Source organism: Phocoena sinus, chromosome 2 (genome assembly GCF_008692025.1).
Source record: "Phocoena sinus isolate mPhoSin1 chromosome 2, mPhoSin1.pri, whole genome shotgun sequence".
Taxonomy (NCBI): Eukaryota; Metazoa; Chordata; class Mammalia; order Artiodactyla; family Phocoenidae; genus Phocoena; species Phocoena sinus.
This window is the reverse complement of record NC_045764.1, coordinates 141029317-141050658: the sequence shown is the minus strand read 5'-3', so window position 1 is coordinate 141050658 and position 21342 is coordinate 141029317. Positions and strand designations below refer to the sequence as shown.

The 21342-nt window shown below is 41.8% G+C and overlaps 3 protein-coding genes across 18 annotated transcripts in view; 1 reads left to right on the top strand and 2 right to left on the bottom strand.

Moving 5' to 3' along the window:
• The window catches only part of ZBTB25 (zinc finger and BTB domain containing 25), a 33267-nt gene extending 26366 nt beyond the window's left edge, over positions 1-6901 (top strand). For 2 of the 3 annotated variants that reach the window (XM_032624430.1, XM_032624428.1), the window contains exon 5: positions 1286-1633. In XM_032624430.1, coding sequence (XP_032480321.1) covers positions 1286-1336 — 51 coding nt within the window. In that variant the 3' untranslated portion in view covers positions 1337-1633. Of the gene's footprint in view, positions 1-1285; positions 1634-2589 lie in introns of those variants that run through there. The other variant, XM_032624429.1, reaches the window with a different exon arrangement.
• An 897-nt stretch (positions 6902-7798) lies between these two features.
• Positions 7799-12558, bottom strand: AKAP5 (A-kinase anchoring protein 5). The gene is made up of 2 exons (XM_032624432.1): positions 12522-12558; positions 7799-9933 (listed from the first exon to the last, which is right to left on the bottom strand). The coding sequence occupies exon 2, from the start codon at positions 9664-9666 to the stop codon at positions 8380-8382; it is 1287 nt and encodes a 428-aa protein (XP_032480323.1). The 5' UTR covers positions 9667-9933; positions 12522-12558; the 3' UTR covers positions 7799-8379.
• A 4157-nt stretch (positions 12559-16715) lies between these two features.
• Positions 16716-21342, bottom strand: part of MTHFD1 (methylenetetrahydrofolate dehydrogenase, cyclohydrolase and formyltetrahydrofolate synthetase 1) — a 58863-nt gene continuing 54236 nt past the window's right edge. For 13 of the 14 annotated variants that reach the window (XR_004348687.1, XR_004348686.1, XM_032624414.1 and 10 more), the window contains 2 exons: positions 18569-18662; positions 16720-16972 (listed from right to left, as the gene is read on the bottom strand). Coding sequence is in view for 12 of the 14 variants with exons in the window: in XM_032624414.1 (XP_032480305.1) it covers positions 18573-18662 (90 nt within the window). In the remaining 2 variants the exon portion in view is untranslated. Of the gene's footprint in view, positions 16973-18568; positions 18663-21342 lie in introns of all 14 variants that reach the window. The other variant, XM_032624413.1, reaches the window with a different exon arrangement.

Here is a 21342-nt window from a genome sequence, read left to right as displayed (position 1 = left end):
TTATATAGTGTTGAAACTTTTTTCATTGAAACAACTTGGTGATATTGTATCAAAATAATGGAAATAAAGGATCTTCCCTTAAGCTATTAGAAAACCTTGGTGTCCTTTTATGTCAGAAATCTGAAGGAATAGCAGGGCTCTGGGAGAGCTTCTCTGCACAACTGAACTGGTCCTTGCTCTCTTGGGAGCTGGGGGAGAGGCTTGTGCAGGAAGGAGGCCTGGGAAGGAGGCCTTCATCAGCTGCAGTTGTTACCCATTGTCTGATCTATGCTATTACTGAATTTCAGGAAGGTTCATGTTAGATTTTTGTGGACCAAACAGGCCTTTGAGGAATGAGATCTTGTGAATTTAGCTCTGCCACATTTTTCTGTAGTGGAAGCCATATGGTACTTAGTCCAAACCATATGTAGGAAAGTACCTAATTGAAAAAAAAATTTTTTTTTTGGTTTCTGGCATTTGTACTAAGTGCCTTGTAGGGAGGAAAATCTAAAGAACCTATGGTGGTTCTATAGGAAAAGGATACAACATTTGCAAAGATAAGGGAAAAGGTTTTAAAATGCAGACCAAAGATTCCAGTGGAGTGAGTCTCAAAAGATTTTTTTACTGGACCAGTTCTCATTTCCCAACATTGCCCTTCTTTCACATATGTGCATAGTCTGTGCTGTGAGCTCGGTGGTACCTGTCCTCTCTTTCTATCACAACATTTTAAAGTGTGGGAGGAAAGGCATATAAATGGAAGGCTCCTTTTTAAAATTTAAAACATTTCCTGTTTCACTGTTAACATCACCAGTTTTGCAGATCTCTCAAACTGGTGGTTATGTTCAGACCCACCACATAGAGCCATGCAAATTATGCACAATAAACTCTAGGGGGCGTCACTCACCAAATGCGTGCTTCTGGAGTTGGGCTGTATAGTTTGAACAGCTGTGCAAGGCAGCCGTGCCTTTCCTTATCCTGGTTTAAATGTTGAGTCTACGAAGCCCTTATTTTGAATTTCTGCCCCAAGTAGCAGTTTTCACTGATGCAGCCAGGAAATTATATTAAACTAAAATACACAGGTGGTATAAAGAACAATGAAATCAGAATAAGAAAAAACGAATACTCTCTAGGTGACACAACTATGTGTTTGTCAAAACGTGTAGAACTGTGCCCTAAAAAGGGTGTATTTTACTGTATGTAAATTGTACCTTAATGAAAAAAAGGTTAAGACCACCCAGATAAATATAGAAAGTCTTGGAGCTTAATGAGCCATGATGATTATCATTCACTTTTAATCCTTCCATAGGTCAGAAAAAAACACCAGCCAGATATTGAGTATAGAGAAGAAAAGCCATGAAACTAAAAAGGTAATTCTGAAATTCACTCTGAAATAAGCCAAATTACTGATAAGGCTGTTTGTGGCACATCTGAAAGGTTGACTTTTTTTCACCTGAATTGAATAGTGAGTGACCAATTATTTTGGCATTCCGTGCATGTTAGCCTTCACGGAGTACAAGAAGAGTTCTAACCAGTTATTTTGATCAGGGGGATAGAAATACTCTAGTTAAGTTTTGGGTTTTTAAAAATAATTTTATTTATTTTTGGCAGCGTTGGGTCTTTGTTGCTGCATGGGGGCTTTCTCTAGTTGCAGTGAGCGAGGGCTACTCGTTGCAGTGTGCGTGCTTCTCATTGCGGCGGCTTCTCTTGTGGAGCACCGGCTAGGTGTGCGGGCTTCAGTAGTTGTGGCATGAGGGCTCAGTAGTTGTGGCTCGCGGGTTCTAGAGCGCAGGCTTAGCAGTTGTGGCACACGGGCTTAGTTGCTCTGTGGCATGTGGGATCTTCCCGGACCAGGGATTGAACCTGTATCCCCTGCATTGGCAAGCAGATTCTTAACCACTGCGCCACCAGGGAAGTCCTCTAGTTGAGTTTTTATGCCACAAATGGCTATTCCACACGGAACCTCTGCATTGTAATTTATATATGAGGATATTTGATTGGTTTGAGCATGCATGCCTGTAGCTGCATTACTCTTACCTGTGACTGATCACAGATATGGTCCAGAGACCCACTTGTAGCTATACTGACTGGACCTTCCTGTGTTCTGAAGGTACAGATGTCAAAGTAGGGATTTGGGAATAAAAGGTTTGAGTACAAGTGTACAAATGACTGCATCTGCTTTTGTGTCACCCTGTGCTCCCTATCTCCCAGGAATATGGAATTGGAAGGCCTGTTTTTTATGGCAACAAGTATAGCTGTGAAAAGTGTAGGAAAGGCTTAATCTCTGCCCTATAATTGCACTGTCATAAATATCAAGATAAGGCCAAAAGTCCTATCTGAGTCTAGCCACGAAACAAATTGTGAGGGAAGTGCGTCTCGTCTTGCTAACATGCAGAAACTGCTGGACACCACTACCATTGCTATTATGATAGTTTGGAATTTACAGAGACAGTTTTAAGTTTGGGAGTTTCCCAACCTAGGAGCCACCATCCTCCCCTCACGTAGGTTTTCCTTAATTGTTCGTGGTGTCTGTGCCCAGGTTTGCTGAGGATTTTCTGTGAATGTATAGTGTGCTCATGTACATATATACATATACTTGCTTTTTTCCCTAAGTTCAGGAACTTAGCCTCCAGTGATCTCAAGCTTCAGGGAAAAAAAGAAAGGTATGTACTTCTCCAAGGGATTGGGAACTCCAGAATTCAGCGTTAAGGGCAGAATTGCCTGAGAGGACAAGTGTTGCAAAAGGTTATGTACTTTTCTCTTAAATTAGAAAGATGTGATTTAATAAAATTTTTTAAATTCTGCAAAGTGTGAAATATTAAATACCCTATGTACAGTGTACCTTAACAAGACATTTTATTTTGGAACAAAGTTTAGTTTTAGGACTTTTAAGACGCTATCAAGTTTAAATTGGTCCCAAGATTTGGAAAGCACATTCTTTAATAGTGCCTATTTACTGTCAATGGGCTGTGCTTAAGAAAAAAACAGGGTTGCTGATGTTAAGGGAAGAAAATCAGTGTCTTAATAAACACAGAACTTTTGAAACACTCAGCTTTAGCAGGCACCATCTGAATAAGCATTTCCACATAAAGATCGCTTAGTAATTTGGAAAACCATACAGATTATTACCAATTTATAGGTTAATACAGAAAAGACAACTAGTGACAATAGCAAGAGATGATGAAAACAAGTACACTTCTGTCAAGTTCATAGATGGCATCAAAGTCAGAATTGCCCTTTAGATGGAATTATTTCAGTGAAATTGAATTCAAGTTCGAGGTGTTTGTGTTTCTCTTTGCTGGAGGTGGGCTCTTTTAGGCATGTCTTGTAAAGTTTGGCCAACACTCAGGAGAATAGAACTTTTGGTGGTACTAACTCAGTAGTTTTAATCAGTGTGATCTTTATGGTTTTAGGAAATTAATGTACTATACCACGTTTCTCTTAAAAGATTTGGATAAACATGAGCCAATATAACATTTATTTTGTATTAACAGTACATATATTAATTCAGGTTGAAACCTTTTTTCTACAGAGTATGATTTCTTTAATATTCGCATCTGATCCACAATAATATAGTACTAATTTTAATGAGAAATACAAATTGGAACTTCTGCTTTCATAATAGCTCATCCACTTAACATTTTTACAAAGAACTACTATAAATATGTAACATTATGCAGGCTTTTTTCTGCACCTGTTCACAAATCAGAAGGAATATACTTTTAAGCTATTTAGCAACCGAATGCTATCAAACTGCCCCTGTATTTATATGACCATCTCCCCATACCAGACAAAATGAATCTCTTTCTCTTTAGTCTCCATGCACTCACGATGCTGCATTACTGTGGTTCTTTGCTTTAACCCCTGTCCAAGTTTCAGCTGCTGCGGCTCCCTAGGTTGAGCTCTTCGAGGGCAGGGAGCCTGTCCCCTTTATCAGTGTTTGGCATGTGTCATACCCAACACATGTTGAATAAATTGAATTTAATCTAAATTTAAGTAGTTTCTTTCTGTTAATTTTTTGTAACTAAGTAAGGATTACAAAAAAACTTCCAAAATGTGCCATAAAATGTACTATATATTGAAATTTTGAATTCTGTATAATGAGAAACTTCATGTTTGTGAAGCAATAAAACATCATAGGAATTTGAAACTAAGAAACGCTAAACCTTAAATGAGGGTGTTTAAAAATGCAGAAAGGGCAGGCAGAAAAGTCCACCCCTAATGTATTGAGTATCAGGTGAAATTAGAAAGCAGACTTCACACATTTGAATAAAGTTGACATTAAAGGGGTATTTTCAAACAATGGGATTCTAAAGCCTAATAATTATGTTAATTCTGCTGTAAATCCCCCCCAAATTAATTATTAACTATAAAAAATAAGGCAACTTGAAGTTAGAAACTTATGCAGTTAACTCTGGATTTTTTGCAGAAGCCAGATTCGACTGGTGCCCTCTCATGATCCATTATTTCTAAAAGCCTTTAGCTGGAAGGCTATTCACACATATTGGTGAAATAACGTAATCTCTCAGAAATAAATCAGAGTTTTTAAGACTTCATTAAATAGTAGACCAATTAAGATCACAAACTTAGTGCTGTCACATGGATTATCTTCAAAGAAAATTATGCTGACAGCTTTTCTGAAGAACTCCATTTGTGCCAAATGCTGATTGTTCCTTGAGGTGGAGGAGGTGGCAGGGAACATGATTCCTCTTTGAATGTTCTTCTGTTTTCTGCTACCTTTACTTAAATGTGACCAGGGACTATTTTTATATCCTATAAAGTACTTTGAGAAAATGTTAAGTGAATAGTGCTACACAAAATAGAGGAGGATTTTTGTATTCGCTTGTTGTAAAGCAAACTGAATAATACTTGAATCTTAAAAGGGGGAAGATAATGTGCTGAAGAAGTTACCTGATAAACCATCCAGCCTTGTAAAATTGAGTTCAAAGAGAAACTGAATCCCAGCTACTTAATAAATGTTCACTAAAAGCAGCATTTATACCACAGCAAATTTAAAGGAAAATTAATGTGGTGTTATTAAATTGCCTTTTAAGTGATATTTTAATATTGTCAAATGGATGTGAATTGAATAAGAACCTATTTATATTCATTTAATGTCTTGCATATAAGGTCACATTGCTTAAAATAAATACCATTAAAATAAAAAAAATTTTATGAGAAACTTCTAAGTCATCTGATTCCTAATTATTTCTATAACAACAAAACAATTTAGATCACCTTACAATTCATAGTAGTAGGATTTGGCCATGTAGCAGATATAATCAGATTGAGACCAATTAATTTCTGGAATCCTTTTTCAAACTGGATCCTACTTATTTAATTCACCAGATATTCTCAATAGAAAAGACTGAGGAGAAACCACTTAAGAATGAATGCAAATAGAGTACACATTTCATCACAAAAACTATCAATTATAATACATTCTAACCAAATATGTACCACACCACAGTGGAAAAAAACAGAAACCTAGGACTACTTAGATAAAATGTTACTTTCTTAGAAACATATTTACCTCACGTTTTTAAAACTCCCAAATAAATATACCTGCACGTTTCAAAATATTTTCAATAACTGGTAAATGCTATACTTTTTGCTCATTCATGAGAAATTACTAAAAATTTACAATGAAAGTATATGGCTTGAGCCATCCTTGCAGTAAATGAAGGCAGTATTCTTCGAAAACACTGTTAAATGCACCAACTTTAATCAGTCTTTTTAAATTGCTCACTTTTAAATATGTAGTTGCTGGTAGCTGTCCAAGTCCATTAGCACCACATATAGTGAATTAAAAAGAGTTTTTAGGGAGGATGACTTAGCATTCTTTTTTTAAAAAATGTTTAAAAATTATACAATTAAATGAAATTGATTTCTTGGGTCATGTTTTGAAAGATCCACTTTTCATCTTGTGAAACTGAAGGATTTTGGTAGCTTCCCTCTTCCTCCCACCCCACCCCCCAAGGTTATAAGCATGAAGGTAGGAAAATCTGGGGGAATACGGGGAATACATTTACACTTCAGCAAAGAATCTTGCTAATAATATCCATTATCTGGTTCAGTTCCAAAGTCAGATTAGGTTCTTCTGAGGTCTCAATATGTACTTACAGGAAGAAACAAAGATTCTATTGGAAAATTAGCACATACTTTCTGTATGCAATCCATAAATAATGCAGGAAGTCACCAGATCATTTGAAATCATCTAATGTACATTCTTTTCTCCAAGAATGTACAAATACCTTACAACTCAAGCAAAAGCTCTTCATTACTTCAGCTACTTTCAGAGTGACACTGTCACTCAGTTTAGACAGTGGAGGACTGTACAATAGGAACCCTGACCTGTGAGGTACGGAAGTGTGTTGCAGTATTAGGGCCATTTCACACAAGGAAAGGTTGAAACAATTACTTATTTTTTCAAAAAATATGACAATCATTGAGATCGATGATTTAAATAACAATAAAATGCAAACAAGCCCTTCTCATTGTTATATTAAGTTCATTTTTTTTTTTTTGTAAGGGACTAGCTGGACTAAAAGTACTGATGAAAAAGTTTATTTTCAACATCCGTGTAAAATTTTTACTGGTGTCTCTCAACACATAGGCACGATGAAAGATGTATTTGGCTCATTCTTAGCCAAGCATGAATATTTTCACTAAATTATTATGATTTCCTATGACTTTTACTGCCAGGTTTGCTTTGAGTCCACTCTCCCCTCTTTGAGGAGAGATTGATGAATACAGTCTCCAGAGATTTAATCTTGCAAGATGAATCGTGTGTTATATGTGGTAATTTGTTACTTGGGAAGTTTGTCTTCTCCTGGATGGAAAATAATCCACTTTTTGTTGTTTTAATTTTAAAAAATTATTTATTTTTTGGTTGAGTTGGGTCTTTGTTGCTGCGTGTGGGCTTTCTCTAGTTGCAGTGAGCGAGTGCTACTCTTTGTTGCGGTGCACGGGCTTCTCATTGCGGTGGCTTCTCTTGTTGCGGAACACAGGCTCTAGCTGCGTAGGCTTCAGTAGTTGTGGCACGCAGGCTCAGAAGTTGTGGCTCACGGGCTCTAGAGCACAGGCTCAGTAGTTGTGGTGCACTGGCTTAGTTGCTCTGCGGCATGTGGGATCTTCCCTGGACCAGAGCTCGAACCCGTGTCCCTTGCATTGGCAGGCGGATTCTTAACCACTGCGCCACCAGGGAAGCCCTGTGTTTTGTTTTTAGCTTTTCAGCAGATGATCCCATGCGCAAGTGGATTTTTTTTTTTTTTTTTTTTGCAGTATGTGAGCCTCTCACGTTGCGGAGCACAGGCTCCGGACGCGCAGGCTCAGCGGCCATGGCTCACGGGCCCAGCCGCTCCGCAGCATGTGGGATCTTCCCGGACCGGGGCATGAACCCGTGTCCCCTGCATCGGCAGGCGGACTCTCAACCACTGCGCCACCAGGGAAGCCCGCGTGTGCAAGTGGATTTTTATACAGGTCTGCTTGGGGCAGAAGAAAGATGGAGATGGAAAATGCACTGCCTGTTTCCACACCTTTGCACTTGATAATTATTTGCCTGTTTGAAGTAATTTGTGAATGGCTTTTGTAAGGAACTTGAGCAAGACTAGAAAACCACTCATGTTTAATCAAACTATTATTTTTTTGGTTTGCAGTATTTTTTTTTTTTTTTTTTTTTTTGCGGTATGCGGGCCTCTCACTGTTGGGCCTCTTCCGTTGTGGAGCACAGGCTCCGGACGCGCAGGCTCAGCGGCCATGGCTCACAGGCCCAGCGCTCCGTGGCACGTGGGACCCTCCCGGACCGGGGCACGAACCCGCGTCCCCTGCATCGGCAGGCGGACCCTCAACCACTGTGCCACCAGGGAAGCCCTGCAGTATTTTTTTGAGGTAAGACTACTACCTAGGAGTATAACAGCTATAAGTCACACATTCACAAAAATAGCTCACCTTATCACCATTTTATACAACATAAAAGTGCACTGTAAAAGAAAAGTTGTTGAAAACAGAATGCGATGTTAACCTATACACAGTGTTGAACTTTTAAAAGGAAACCAGGCTTTGTGACATCAGGACATTAAAGAGCTTACGGCATATGGCAAGTGCTCGATAAATACATCTTGCTTCTCCCAGGCAGTCTAATCTCCACAAACCATTTTAGCAATTTCCTGGATATTACTTTTCATTGCAATCTGTACTGACTTCCTCCAATCCAGAAGTGGCTACATTTCAGTGATAAGGGAGGGTTTTACAACTTAATTCTTTAGCACTTCTGGGTTTGAATTGTACCTTTAAATTCTACAGATGTTAAATCTCTCATTTGTTACTGAATAAGAAATGCCACAAATATGTAAAATAATTTACCATTAAGCATTTTTTCCCTCCCATGATATGGAAATTAAGTCACTGTAGAAGATTGCTTTTTGCATTTTCATCAGAGGCCATTTCATTAACCAGCTGTTCTATAGATAACTGGATAGCATTCTTGACAAGAGAAGAAGCTGTTTCTATTAAGAGTGTTTCATATTGTTCTGAAGTTCTACTCTCAAAACCACTATCATTAGCAAAAACCCCCACTTGCTCATTTTCGATTGAAATTAAGAATTGCTTAGGGACATTTTTAGATTTCTTAACATCAAATTCACTGATTTCAGTGTCTGTGATAATAATAGCAATTGGCTCCATTCTTTTGCTTTCTTCTGGTTTGGGTTTTTCTGCAGTGATTTCATTTACTTGAAAATCTGATTCCTGGCTCAGTTCAGTATCTTTCGGCTTGCTCTCCTCAGCAACAGTCTCTTTACTTTCACAGTCTTTCCAGTCTGGTCCACTTTCTAGGATACTGTTTCTGGCTTCTTCCAGAATTTGTTGATCTGGGACTGCAGGTGAGGGAGGGACATCAGAAACCACTGGGAGCTGGTGTTCTGTGTCTGAAGTTTCCAGTGGGCTTGCTTGCTGAAGTTGAATGCTTTGTTTTTCCTCAAGCGTTTCAATATCTTTTTCAAGGATTAGAGTTCCTGTTTGAATAGCAGAATGCCCTGTATCTAACTCAAGTTCTACTGAAATCACTTTCTCTCCAGGAGAAGTTATGCTGTTGTTCACATTTGATTCACAGACCTCATCACTCCCTTTCTGTGAGACATCTTCCCTTACATCCTGCTTCGACTTGGTCTTTGCTGCCTGGTCATCTGATTGAGTCAGAGTTTTTGTATCCAAACTTCCAGCCTGTCGTTGGACTTTGATACTGCAGTCTGAGTCTTCTCTAATTTTGGAATGATTACTTCTTTTCTCCTCTTTTGTGAATTTTATACAGGGAATCTTGAGTCTGGATTTTGCCTTTTTTTTAGAATTATCATCCTCAGCATTGATTTCAGGTTGCACTTTGGCCTCAAAGGGCTTTTGCTGCTTTGAAGAATCTGACCTTTTGCTGCGCGTTACAAGGCGTTTGATGGAAGCCCAGGCCCCCCCGGGGGGCGCTGGCTGATAAGAAGCTCCAGCTTCTGGGGGACACTTCCTTGCTGCATCAGCAGCTTCAGAGCCAGCTTTGGGCTTCATTGCTTTGGCTGCTTTCTTTCTTCTCTTGAAGCAAAGCGTCGATGCTTTTTCCTCCTGCCTCTGATTCTGAGGATTAACTTCTGCTGATCTCTTCTCATCCTTGCTTTCTACTTGTATTTCAGGAACTGTGATCTCCATTTTTATATTACACTCTTTCTTTCTCTAGAAATCTATATCCTCTCTTCCTTAGCAGGCTTTTATGACAAAAAAGTAGGCAAAAATATCACACTAAGTAAAATTTCTTCCCAATGTAATCACTCCTTTCGTCTTACTCCATACAGTTGTTTTAGGTGGTTTTTCCAGTTATAAAAATGCCTTGTTTCACTATCACTTGTAATTTCTCTCTTTAATTTCTTCATGAAAGCCCTTTTACTGGATAGATTTTTGTTTTATTTAAGGGTCAACCTGATAAGAGAAAAGAGAGTGGTATTTTATTTCACCATCAGCCTACTGTTTTCTGTAGAGACTATTTCAGTTGAATGCATATGGTTCTACTGGGCATGTTTCCCATATAATAACTTACTAAAATGACTGGAGAATAAAAATTGGGGTTTACTTTTGCCCTATCCAAAAGATTTCAGTGTGAATTTCTTTTGCTGTCTGTTTGTTAAAACTTCATTTTGGATTACTCTGCAAATCTGATATTATTTTATCAGTTCTGGAGTTGTGTTGTCTTTACGAATCGCTTATGACTCTGAATTGCAAGTTAACAAACAAAAACCACCACCACCACCATGAACAACAAAAAACAATGAAGGGCAGGGTGTAATTTTTATTAATGCAATAAAGAGCTCTGAAGTTGCAAAGGATCTTAGAGATTATTTGAGATTATTCAAGTCGAGCCAGATGAAGAAACTGAGCTCCAGAGTGGGCAGCTGGCCTGCTAAAAGCCACACAGTTAGATGAGGTCATAGCCAGAGTTAGAACTGAAGACTTTGACTCTCTAATGTTCTTTCCATTATACCATAAGGTTTCTGTTCTAAAAATGTATGTTCCATGAAGGAGGTGCTACTTTTCATACATGCCTTGGGAAATTTTTAACATTACTGTCATTCTCCACTCTTAAATCTGTTTGTGTAATTTTGACTTTTTTTTCTAAGTATCTGCAGTTCAGACATTTTCCATAACGAGCACATAGTTGAAGGTCAGAGTGAACGGTAATAATAGTTGACATTTATTGAGCAACTCCTGTCTATCAGGAAGTGCTAATAAGCACTTTTACATACATCTCTCATCTTCCCACAACATTACAGAGTAGGTGGTGGTATCACCATCTACAGATGAAGAAATTGAGGCCTAGAGAGGTTAAGTAACTTGCTCTAGATTATACAGCTAATCGATAACAGAGCTCAGATTCAATCCAAGATTGCCTGTTTCTAAAGCCCGTCCTCTGGAACTGGGTTTTAAGAGTTTCATGTGAAAAATGAATTGTTTGGAGATGCTAATCTGCACTAGACTCGCTAGTCAAAAAAATTTAAAAATTGCTTAAATGGTTGTGTTACCATAATGTAGCCCATCAACTGATAACTGAACCAAGACTAGACTGAGTTCTTGCTATTTTAAAATTTAAGCTTTTGCAATTCTTTATATTTTATTTTCTTGGTTCTGGAACTAATTTGAAAGCCAGAAATAAGTTGATAAGATATGCAATTGGCAAACTGATCAGTTACATATAAACATAAAGGTATATTTTAAATCAATCCACAGAATGGTATGAGGGTACCAATGAATAGAGACGTGAGGTGATCACCTAAAAAAAAATCCTAAGAATTTTAGTTGATGGATGTCCTAAAATAAGCAAAGGGACTCTTTCTTTGTACTGTTTTTTTTTTTTTTTTTTTGTAAATCCATCACTGTTGGAAGGTTTATTTGGGTAGCTCTTGATTCTGTGAACCACAGAAGGAATTGGAACTCTGAAAAATCAGTTCATGATCTAAGTAAATATTCTCTTAGGTTGAGTGTTACATACTCCATGCCCCTGACAGAAAGGCAAAATCATCCTAGAACAATGATGGAACTAAAATATGAACATTTTACAGTGTCCCTCCTCATATGATGTTTCCATAAGCACAAGAACCACAGCTGATTATAGCTCCTTAAGTCTCGTCACCTCTTGTGAGTTCTCAGTGCCTGAGAGTTTTTATTAACCAGAGGCTGTATAGCTAATAGAAATACTGAAATCGGATCATGTTTAGGAATGTATCATTTGAAACTAACCTGGACTGCCCAAAGACAACTGCTTGAGAAGCTCACTTAAATGTATATCATGATGCAGAAATAAATACCCAAACAAAACCTAACTGAAATGGGGAAAATGCAGCCTGTAGATACTAAAACTTTGCAGGACATTAGACTGCAAATGATTCTCCCTTAACCTGCACAAATAGTTTTATCGCCTGGGCAATCTTAAAGTCCCTGTTGTAATTTCCTGATAGAATCGCAAAGTCTACTGCCACAAAAAATACCCCTTCCCCTTTTCCCGTGAGCAGAGAAGCAAGGAGGCAAAGAGCAGCCACTTCCTGGGGAAAGCAGTGAATCTCTCCCAGCGCCAGGTGTGGACCACGAAGCTTTCTCCTGGAGAAGGGCATCACTCCTTCGGCTTGAATCGCCTTATGGCAGGAGCTACAGCGTAGCAGAAAGTACTCAAAAAGGAAAGTGCTGGGGCGGGCGTGGAAGACATAACCCAGCTTCAAGCTATCTGCACAATTATAATGTCCAGGAACCCGGCACTCTTATCTTCCCCCAAAAGGGCAAAGAAGGAAAAAAGCTACCAGCAACACGAGCTGTAACGCGCAGAGGATAGGTGTGGGCAGAGCTTTTGAGGGTCGCGCTGGCTGGAGATTTCTGCAGACAAACGACCTTCCCGATTCGCACTCCGGCCACCTCGGGCGGCCCGGATTCCCGGTGTCCAGTGGGCACCTCCCGCCCACTTTTCCGCGCAGGTGCACCGGTCCGCACCCTTTACCTGCAACCTACTCGCCCTCTTCACTTACCGCGGGCGCCGGGGTCCCTGGCCGATGCTGTTGCCGAGGTCGCGGGGGCGCTCGCTGGGCTGGGCGCATGGGTAGGCGGGAAGCCACGGTCGCACCCGGAGCAAGCAGCCCTCTGCAGAGAACGCAGCCCCGCGGCGCCCCCTCCCCCAGAGGGCGGGGACAGACAGTCGGCTGCACCAATGAGGGCGGAGGGTGCGGGCGCGGGACGGGGCCGGGCTAGGGGCGGTGGGCGCGGGGGAGGGTGAGGGGGTGATCGGGAGGTCTTTCCGAGAGCAGTTCGCCCAGCCACGGGCGCTCCCAGGCTGGCGCGAATCCCCGGAGCGCGACCACATCGGGGGCCATCGAGAAAGAGAGGGCTGGCAGATGGGGAGGGGACCAGGGTCATAAGCCTCCCATTTTCTCAGACGCAAAGTAGCAAAATCCAATTTTAAATTATGGCACTCCCATTATAAATCGCCCCACTGAATATTTGTCACAGCAGATACCACATTTTCAAAGTAGGATTCAAAAGTGCAGAGTGAATCTCGTTTGGCGAGAAAATTACATGGACTGAGAGAGAAAAACCTCATTACACCCAAACCCACTCCTGGAAAAGTTTTGGTTATCAAAGGGTTCATTGCCAAATCCTCTCAGAGGCCCAAGACACAAACCGGTGTCTTCATAAGTATCTAGAAGGCAGGCAGAGATGATGCAACCTGTGTGCCATCGAGGTCAGAACCCAGCCCCATCCATCCTTTATACCTTATATATATTTCCAAGAATAAGTAGCTTACAAGCTATCCATGTTTCCCTTCAGGATATTCCTAGGTGCCTGCTTAACCTTGTTCCTCTCAAGCGGGGCGTGGAGAATAGGAGACAGCTTTCCTCACAATTCCAGTCCTGATCAGAGCAAAGGGCACAGGCAATATCTACCCTCCTGCCTGACTAGGCAGGCTGTGTATTTTCACACATTTTGAGTCTTTAAACAAGTTCCTAGCCTTAGTGAAAAGCACCATAAGCATTTATTTGTACACATAATCCATTGTGTACAATGCATTTAACACTAATGAAAGGTGTTACAATGAGAGTGGGCTTAATGGTACCTACAACGGCATTCCTGGGAGCTCCAGAGGTGAGGTCCCGTGGGATGCACAATTCCTGCCTACTCCTCTGGCCCCTCCCAGGCAGATGAAGAACCTATTAAGATGGAGGGAAGAACTACTGAAAAGTAGTTGTACTTAACTCTCTTCTTCAACAGGATCATGATCTTTGAGAGTAAACCTCAGTTACCCATTTTTGGATGTTTTTCCAGGAATATATTTTACCTCTAAGTTTCTATAGCTTCCACTGAAACTTATTAAGCAAAGCACTATTAGGATACAACAGCAAAGCTGAATCTAAGCTGTCAAGATCTTAGAGACAAGAGCTGTAAAACAGGAAAATCCATAAGCATCTAATTTATAGTAGTTATAATTAAGAATTCAATTTATCTTTGTTCATTCATTGAATACCAGGCTGTGAAGATATTTTATATCCCCAGATGAGTTACTAACCCTGCTTACTGTCAGTTTTGAACTTTAAACAAGCCAAAAGAAATCCATGCCACTCATAACCAACCGAGATGCAATTACTTATTGAGATCCAGGTTTTCTCAAATCTAGCAGATCTGGGAGTTTGCAACAATTTCAGGCAAAAATAAGATGAGCTTATCTAGATGAAGACAGGGTAGAATAGCTGTCTTATTAGGAGCTAACTGGAAATGAAATCAGCGATAGGTTAAAAGCAATAAAGGCCATCTTAAGGACTTGTAAGATCTTATCCCACTTGCTTTTCTTAAAAAAAAAAAACCGACTACTGAAAGGGAACTGAAGAGTGGTTTGAGGTAAGAGGTGAATTGATTTTGTATTTGAAGGGCAGATTTCTGTAAGGTGTATTACATATAACTCATCTCCAACCTCCAACACACACACTCACAGAGTACAGAACTATAAATAAAATACTGCACTGTCGTTTTTCTTTAGAATACAACTAGAAGCCGATGCCATATCTGAGTTTAAAAAAAAATGTATCCAGTACCTCATACATGAAAGAAACCTGTCATCCTTGAACTCACTTAAGTGACAGTTAGTAAGTTATTACCCATATCATTGTCTGCTACTCAGTTAGTAGCTTTTCATTATATAATGAGAAACAGGCTCTAAATACATCTCCAATCTGATGAGAAATTATCCTACCTACAGCTTATCTTGTTAACATCACCAGATACAGCGTGCCAATAAAATCACTTGCTTATTTATGATCTCTACTGATCATACCGTTTCTCCCATCCTGGTCCCTATTCACCCACAGCCTGGGCCTGTAGCTACCAAACCATGAAACAATGGTTAAGTGTCCATCAGAAGGACTGTTTAAATACTCCACAGCCATATGAAACAAGATGAATCCCAAACTGCTGATGGAGCAAGACCTCCAAGGTATATTGCCAAGTGGAAAGAGCAAATTGTACCATTTGAATTTTTACTGAAGGCATATTTTACTTCTAGAAAAATTCTTGCATTAGTCCATTCACTCCAAGCAATACCTGGTAAAGACAATTTGGCTTATTTATTATATTAGGGCTGTTTATAATTTTTGCCTTATAAACCTCCACTTACCCTCTCCCACCAACTGTGTTCACTACTTCTATCAATATTAAAGATTTAAACCCACACAGCAGGGACTTCCCTGGTGGTCCAGTGGTTAAGACTCCGGGCTTCCAATGCAGGGGGTGCAGTCGGGGAACTAGGATCCCACATGCCGTGGGGTGCGACCAGAAAAAATTTTTAATTAAATAAATAAACCCACATGACTTTTGGTGATATGAGGAAGCCTAAATTCCTTAAGTCACCACGTCTGACAATAGACTGCTTTCTTCCCCTGTTTGCAAATTGAATTCCCAGAAAGTCCCATCCAGATGAGGTTTTATAGGACATTTTAAAAAACACTAGAAACAATGAACTCTGTGCAGACAGGGCCCAAATGATGCTTTTGAACAGGAAATGACATCACTGAGTGTGTACAATGTGCCAGGCAGTATACAAAGCATGGTGGAGCTGGGGCTCCGTGCTCATGACCCCTTTGCCATATGCCCTCCGAGGCACTGTCATCATTTCTTTAAACTGCAAAACCGACACTATTACAGTCACACCTAGGGGATTACAAATAATAAAACCAAGGACACCAGGAAAACACTGCTCTGCCCATGCTAGCAGTCTTTTAGCACTGGCACCGGTGGGGATGCAACATCTTCTGGAAGGATCCAATGCAGGAAGAAGAAGGGGAAAAGGGAGGAAAGATGGGAGAGGAAGAACAGAGTTAGAAGATAAAGAACAAGAAGAGAAGGGAAAACATGTGAGGGAAAAAACATCCTGTAGGGAGGGAGAGAGAGCTCAGGCACAGGGCAGAAGCTCAATAAATATGTGCTGACCCAACAGAGCAGAAAGAGCTACCCTACAGTTAATGCTGTATGACCACCCTTCCTGAGGACTTATTAAAAATAAATGGTGCTGGGCTTCCCTGGTGGCAGTGGTTAAGAATCTGTCTGCCAATGCAGGGGATACAGGTTCCAGCCCTGGCCCGGGAAGCTTCCACATGCCGTGGAGCAACTAAGCCCATGTGCCACAACTACTGAGCCTGCGCTCTAGAGCCTGCGAGCCACAACTACTGAAGCCCGCTTGCCTAGAGCCCATGCTCTGCAACAAGAGAAGCCATCGCAGTGAGAATCCCGTGCACGGCAACGAAGAGTAGCCCCTGCTCTCCGCCACTAGAGAAAGTCCGCACGCAGCAACGGAGACCCAACGCAGCCAAAAAAATATATAAATAAAATAAATTTTTAAAAAATGGTGCTAAAGCTGTGACAGAAACGGGAATTCTAAGGAAATTCAGGACAAAAACCTGTGTAAGCAATACTTTCTCGGTGTAAAAAAAAAAGAACAATACAGAAAAGTATATGACAAAAAGGCACGTCCTCCGGATTCTACTTCTCCCTCAGCCCTCTCAGGAGGTCTCCTGTCCTCCCAGAAACACACAAGCCATGCACCTTTCCCCTTTTAAACACAATGTATCATATAGTACACACTACAACTTGCTTCTTCAGTCCCAGGGGTCTCCCGGGTCACACAGGACAGCAGAGCTAGGGCAGCAGTCTGTTAATGCTACAATTTATATTTGAACACCGAGATTGCAAAATTATTTACTTTTATTCTATGGATGCAGTAAAGTAATTAGGCATGTGCATGAATGATTTGTGTTGATTTATACACAACGGTGGGAATTAAGACTGAAGAAAGGCTTCTGGGAAAACTCCCACTACTTATTTTTCAGAAAATCTTCGGGGCCGGGACTGACTTCTCTCAACTTCCACACACTTCCCGATAGGAGGCCTGAATAAACACTGGCCAAACTTTCAAAGTTGCTTCTTGAAGATGGACAATCTGGAAGGAAAATGAAACAAGAAATAGTTTTTTCTAGGCACTGAAACATCTCCTCTTCCCTTCCACACAGCACCATCACCCTCTCTCACTGTCAAAGTTGTCAACATTTACCTCCCTTCCCACTGCCAGCTCTTCTGGGGTCTGTCCATAGACTTGAAGACAATGCACAGCATTTACATTATGGCTGTGTGAATACTGTTCAAGGGCAGACCAAGCATGAGCCAGGATGACATTTCTGTGTGCTCCCCCAGCATCTAGCACATGGTCTCTCTGCTGTGTAAGCAGAGGTGTTTCTATGAGCAACCACCCTTACAGTTGCCCAGATGATGGCCACGGTTTGCTTCCACCTGGACCTTTACATTCTTAAACAATGTTAGAGCTTTTCTTTTTTTTTTTTTTTTTTTATGCTGTACGCGGGCCTCTCACTGCCGTGGCCTCTCCCGCTGCGGAGCACAGGCTCCGGACGCGCAGGCCCAGCGGCCACGGCCCACGGGCCCAGCCGCTCCGCGGCACGTGGGATCCTCCCCGACCGGGGCACGAACCCGCGCCCCCTGCATCGGCAGGCGGACCCGCAACCACTGCGCCACCAGGGAAGCCCTAGAGCTTTTCTTTTGCATAATTACCCTTTTGATACCCTTGTCTTTCTAGCTCTCTCTACTCTTTCTCAATTCCTTCCTTCTCCTCTTCCATGTGGGATTTGTAACTCTGGGTCACCTGCAGTTGTCAGGACTCCCCTTCTTTACAGTCCAGACCAGGCTTTGGTTTCCTGAAAACCGTGTCTCCCTTTTCTTTGGTCTTCGCTGTGCTGGAGTACACTGCTAAATCCCTTCCTAGGAAGAGGCGTCGGGGTGCCAAACTGTGCGTGTCTGAAAACCTCTGGACAGATTTGGTGGGTGTAAACACAGGTGGAAAGTCATCTTTCTCCGTAGACCTGGAGGGCATTCCTCCACTGTCTAGGAGCCTTTTACTGCTGATAAGAAGACAGGGGTTCAGGCTAATTCTCAGTTTTTTTCATAGGCAAAAGCCATTTCTTCTTCTTTGGAGAGGATTTTTAGGATTTTCATCTTTGATGTTTCTGAAATTTCACCTGGATATGTCCAGGGGTGGCCCATTCATTGTGATGAGTACTTGGGGGCCCTTCACTTAAGACCCAAGAACTCCTGGACTGGTCCTGCTTCCTTCTCTTTTCTACTTTCTGGGACATTTACTCACTCTTGTGTGCCAACTGTCTATTCAGAGTATGCAGACCTTCAGCTGCTCCTGCCCTCCAATGTGCCATCACCTCCAAGCCCGGAGCCTCCTGGGGCTCCACAGAGGAGGTCTAACCTCCACTGGGGTCCCTCCTTAGTTCACTGGATGGCGCCTTTCCACCCTACGCTGCCAAACTGTGATGAACCCTCTGCTCTCCTTCCAAAAATGCTGAAATGTAAGTACTTCATTCATTGGTTACACTACTGCCCCCTCTCCTCACTGATGTCTGGAAAGAAATCTTTTGAAAGCACTGAATTTGCGCTTTCATAGCTTTAGCTGGAGTCCTATAATTCATAAACATGCCTCATAAGGAAAAAAGCAGAACTTTCACCAGAAACAACTTACCTGTTTAGAACAGCCCATTCACCTGCTCAGTTTCAGGGTCCAAATCAATATCATAGAAACAGGGCCGGGTAGGGAGTCCAGGCATGGTGCTCATCTAGGAGATGCAAAATAGCATTACAAACAAACTTAATATGATTTTTTTCCACCTTCCCTTCAGCTAGAAAGCTCAAGGCACAAAGACAGAATATTATTTTATAGTTAACCATAAAATGGCACTCTTCATGTTACATATTAAAAACCAAGTCACTGATCCTGTTATGATCTCAGAGAGAAACCCTGGAGTCCTCCAGCAAACCAAACACCAGATTTCCTCATGGGCTCCCACACAGACTGGTGCAATAAGAGGCTGAGGAGGTGCCTCCACCTTCATCCCACAATGGCAGGTGCTGGGGGTGCTGAGGAGTCAGTTATTCACCCCCTCGGTCCTCACATCACAAAACCAAAAGGAGGTGCAGGGCTTGTCTGCTGTTTAATTTTGTTTTAATGAGCCTTGTGTAGATACCCATATTATTTTTGCTTCAGCAACACAACATTAGGAATCAGTATCCTTTAACTTGGGCCAAGACCTTTCTGTACCTAATCTAGATGGTTTTACAATCACTGTTCTTACTGGTCCAATTTGTCCTTCTAAACCTGAACTTGCAATGCTCATGTATTTTATTTACACTTGCTTCTTTTTCTGAAGAGTTGGCTTTGACAAACATCTACTTAGATATAAATCTGTAAGGCTTGTAAGTGGAAAACTCAGTATATTTTTAACCTGTAACAATGTCCTTTATAATGAATACATACATACAAGTTTCAAATCAGATCTAGACAGGAAAAGAGTTTAAGTGGAACTTCTACAACTTAACTATAAAAATGTCATAGAGGGCTTCCCTGGTGGCACAGTGGTTGGGAGTCTGCCTGCCGATGCAGGGGACACGGGTTCGTGACCCGGTCCGGGAAGATCCCACATGCCACGGAGCAGCTGGGCCCGTGAGCCATGGCCACTGAGCCTGCGCGTCCGGAGCCTGTGCTCCACAATGGGAGAGGCCACAACAGTGAGAGGCCTGTGTACCGCAAAAAAAAATCACAAAACCTGGTTCTGACATCTGAGCGCCAATCAATACTTCCTAGAACGTACTACAGGTAGCTGTCAAGGGTCTCTGTTCTCACATTCTGTAAGAGATAAGCAACTGCTGAGCGTGGGGACAAGGAGGAAAAAGGAAGGGACTGGTCCTCCGCCCTAGCCTAAGAGCCTGAAGATGACACTAAAGATGAAGGACAGGGCTTCCCTGGTGGCACAGTGGTTGAGAGTCTGCCTGCCAACGCAGGGGACACGGGTTCAAGCCCTGCTCTGGGAAGATCCCACATGCTGCGGAGCAACTAGGCCCGTGAGCCACAACTACTGAGCCTGCGCATCTGGAGCCTGTGCTCCGCAACAAGAGAGGCCGCGATAGTGAGAGGCCCGCGTACCGTGATGAAGAGTGGCCCCCCGCTTGCTGCAACTAGAGAAAGCCCTCGCACAGAAACGAAGACCCAACGCAGCCAAAAATAAAAATAAATAAATAAATTAAATAAAAAAGATGAAGGACAGGTGCCCACTGATGTAGACACGCATGTGCACATGGGCAGAAAATTCTGAAGATAATCCCCAAAATAGCGATTAGTAGAATTATCAGTACTACTCTTTCCCAAAGAGGACTTTTTTCCCCTTAAACATCGGTCATGTTGATAATCAGAAAATGTTTTTAAAAGAAAAGAGTATGTGTACATACATACAGGAACTTAGATATAAAACTCCAAAAAGAAGCCACCACACCTTGAATTAGTATATAAAATGCTCTCAAGTCCTCTGAACCCTGTTCAGGCCCCAACAGCAATCAGAAACCCTGAAGAACAGTAATTGTTAAGGCGTCTAGATTATGTGCGGAAACGTCTTGGTCCAGGTGGGCTTCTAAGGTGAGAGTCTGTTCTGGATGAGAAAATCCCAGCCTGACACTTTCAGCTTTGCTTTCGTCTCTACAGCCACCCCTCTGCACCCACACATCAAAGTAGCAGCGACAATACTGCTCCTTCAGCTGCTAGGTGCTGATAATTTCTCCGGAAACAACACACGTTCTGCAGTATTCGAGGTGCTGGGTAAATGGTTTAACGTTCCTACTGAAAGGGAATTTCTACAAACCCCAGGCACTGATGAACCTCGGAGCAGAGTGACGCACGCCTTGTGCCTCTGGAGGGAGGGGCTGAGGGGCACTGGTGCACACACCCCGTCTGAGCACCACTGTGACGCGATGATGCTGCCCCACAGAGAGCTGACAAGAGCAGGGCTCACACCTTTAATAACCTGCCCAAGGCCAAAACCAGCAGGGGTGAAAGTGGATTCAGTTTTAATGTTCCGTACTTTCAACTATCATATCACCTCCTACTGCTTTCTTACTATACTGAAAGAAGCTCCAAAAGGAGGTCTATTGGTTTCCTTTACTTGTGTATTGGCTTAGTTTACTATTTCGATCCTGTATTGCGGTAAGAACCATCTGCAGATGTAGGATACTGGGCGGATCTGTGGGGGAACCTGGGCCCAGGATCAATGCAGACTCCGGGACAAAGTTAGTCCAAACTGCAAGTATGTCCTTAAGCTTTCCTCTACCTCCCTATTAGCAATTTTCCTCCTTAAACATGCATGAAACCTGTAAGATAAGATTTGATAATCAAATCATCTCAAAGTGTAAATAAACCCCCTCACCTTTCATATCTACAGGGTTCACTCACATTTTAAGGAGAAAATTCTT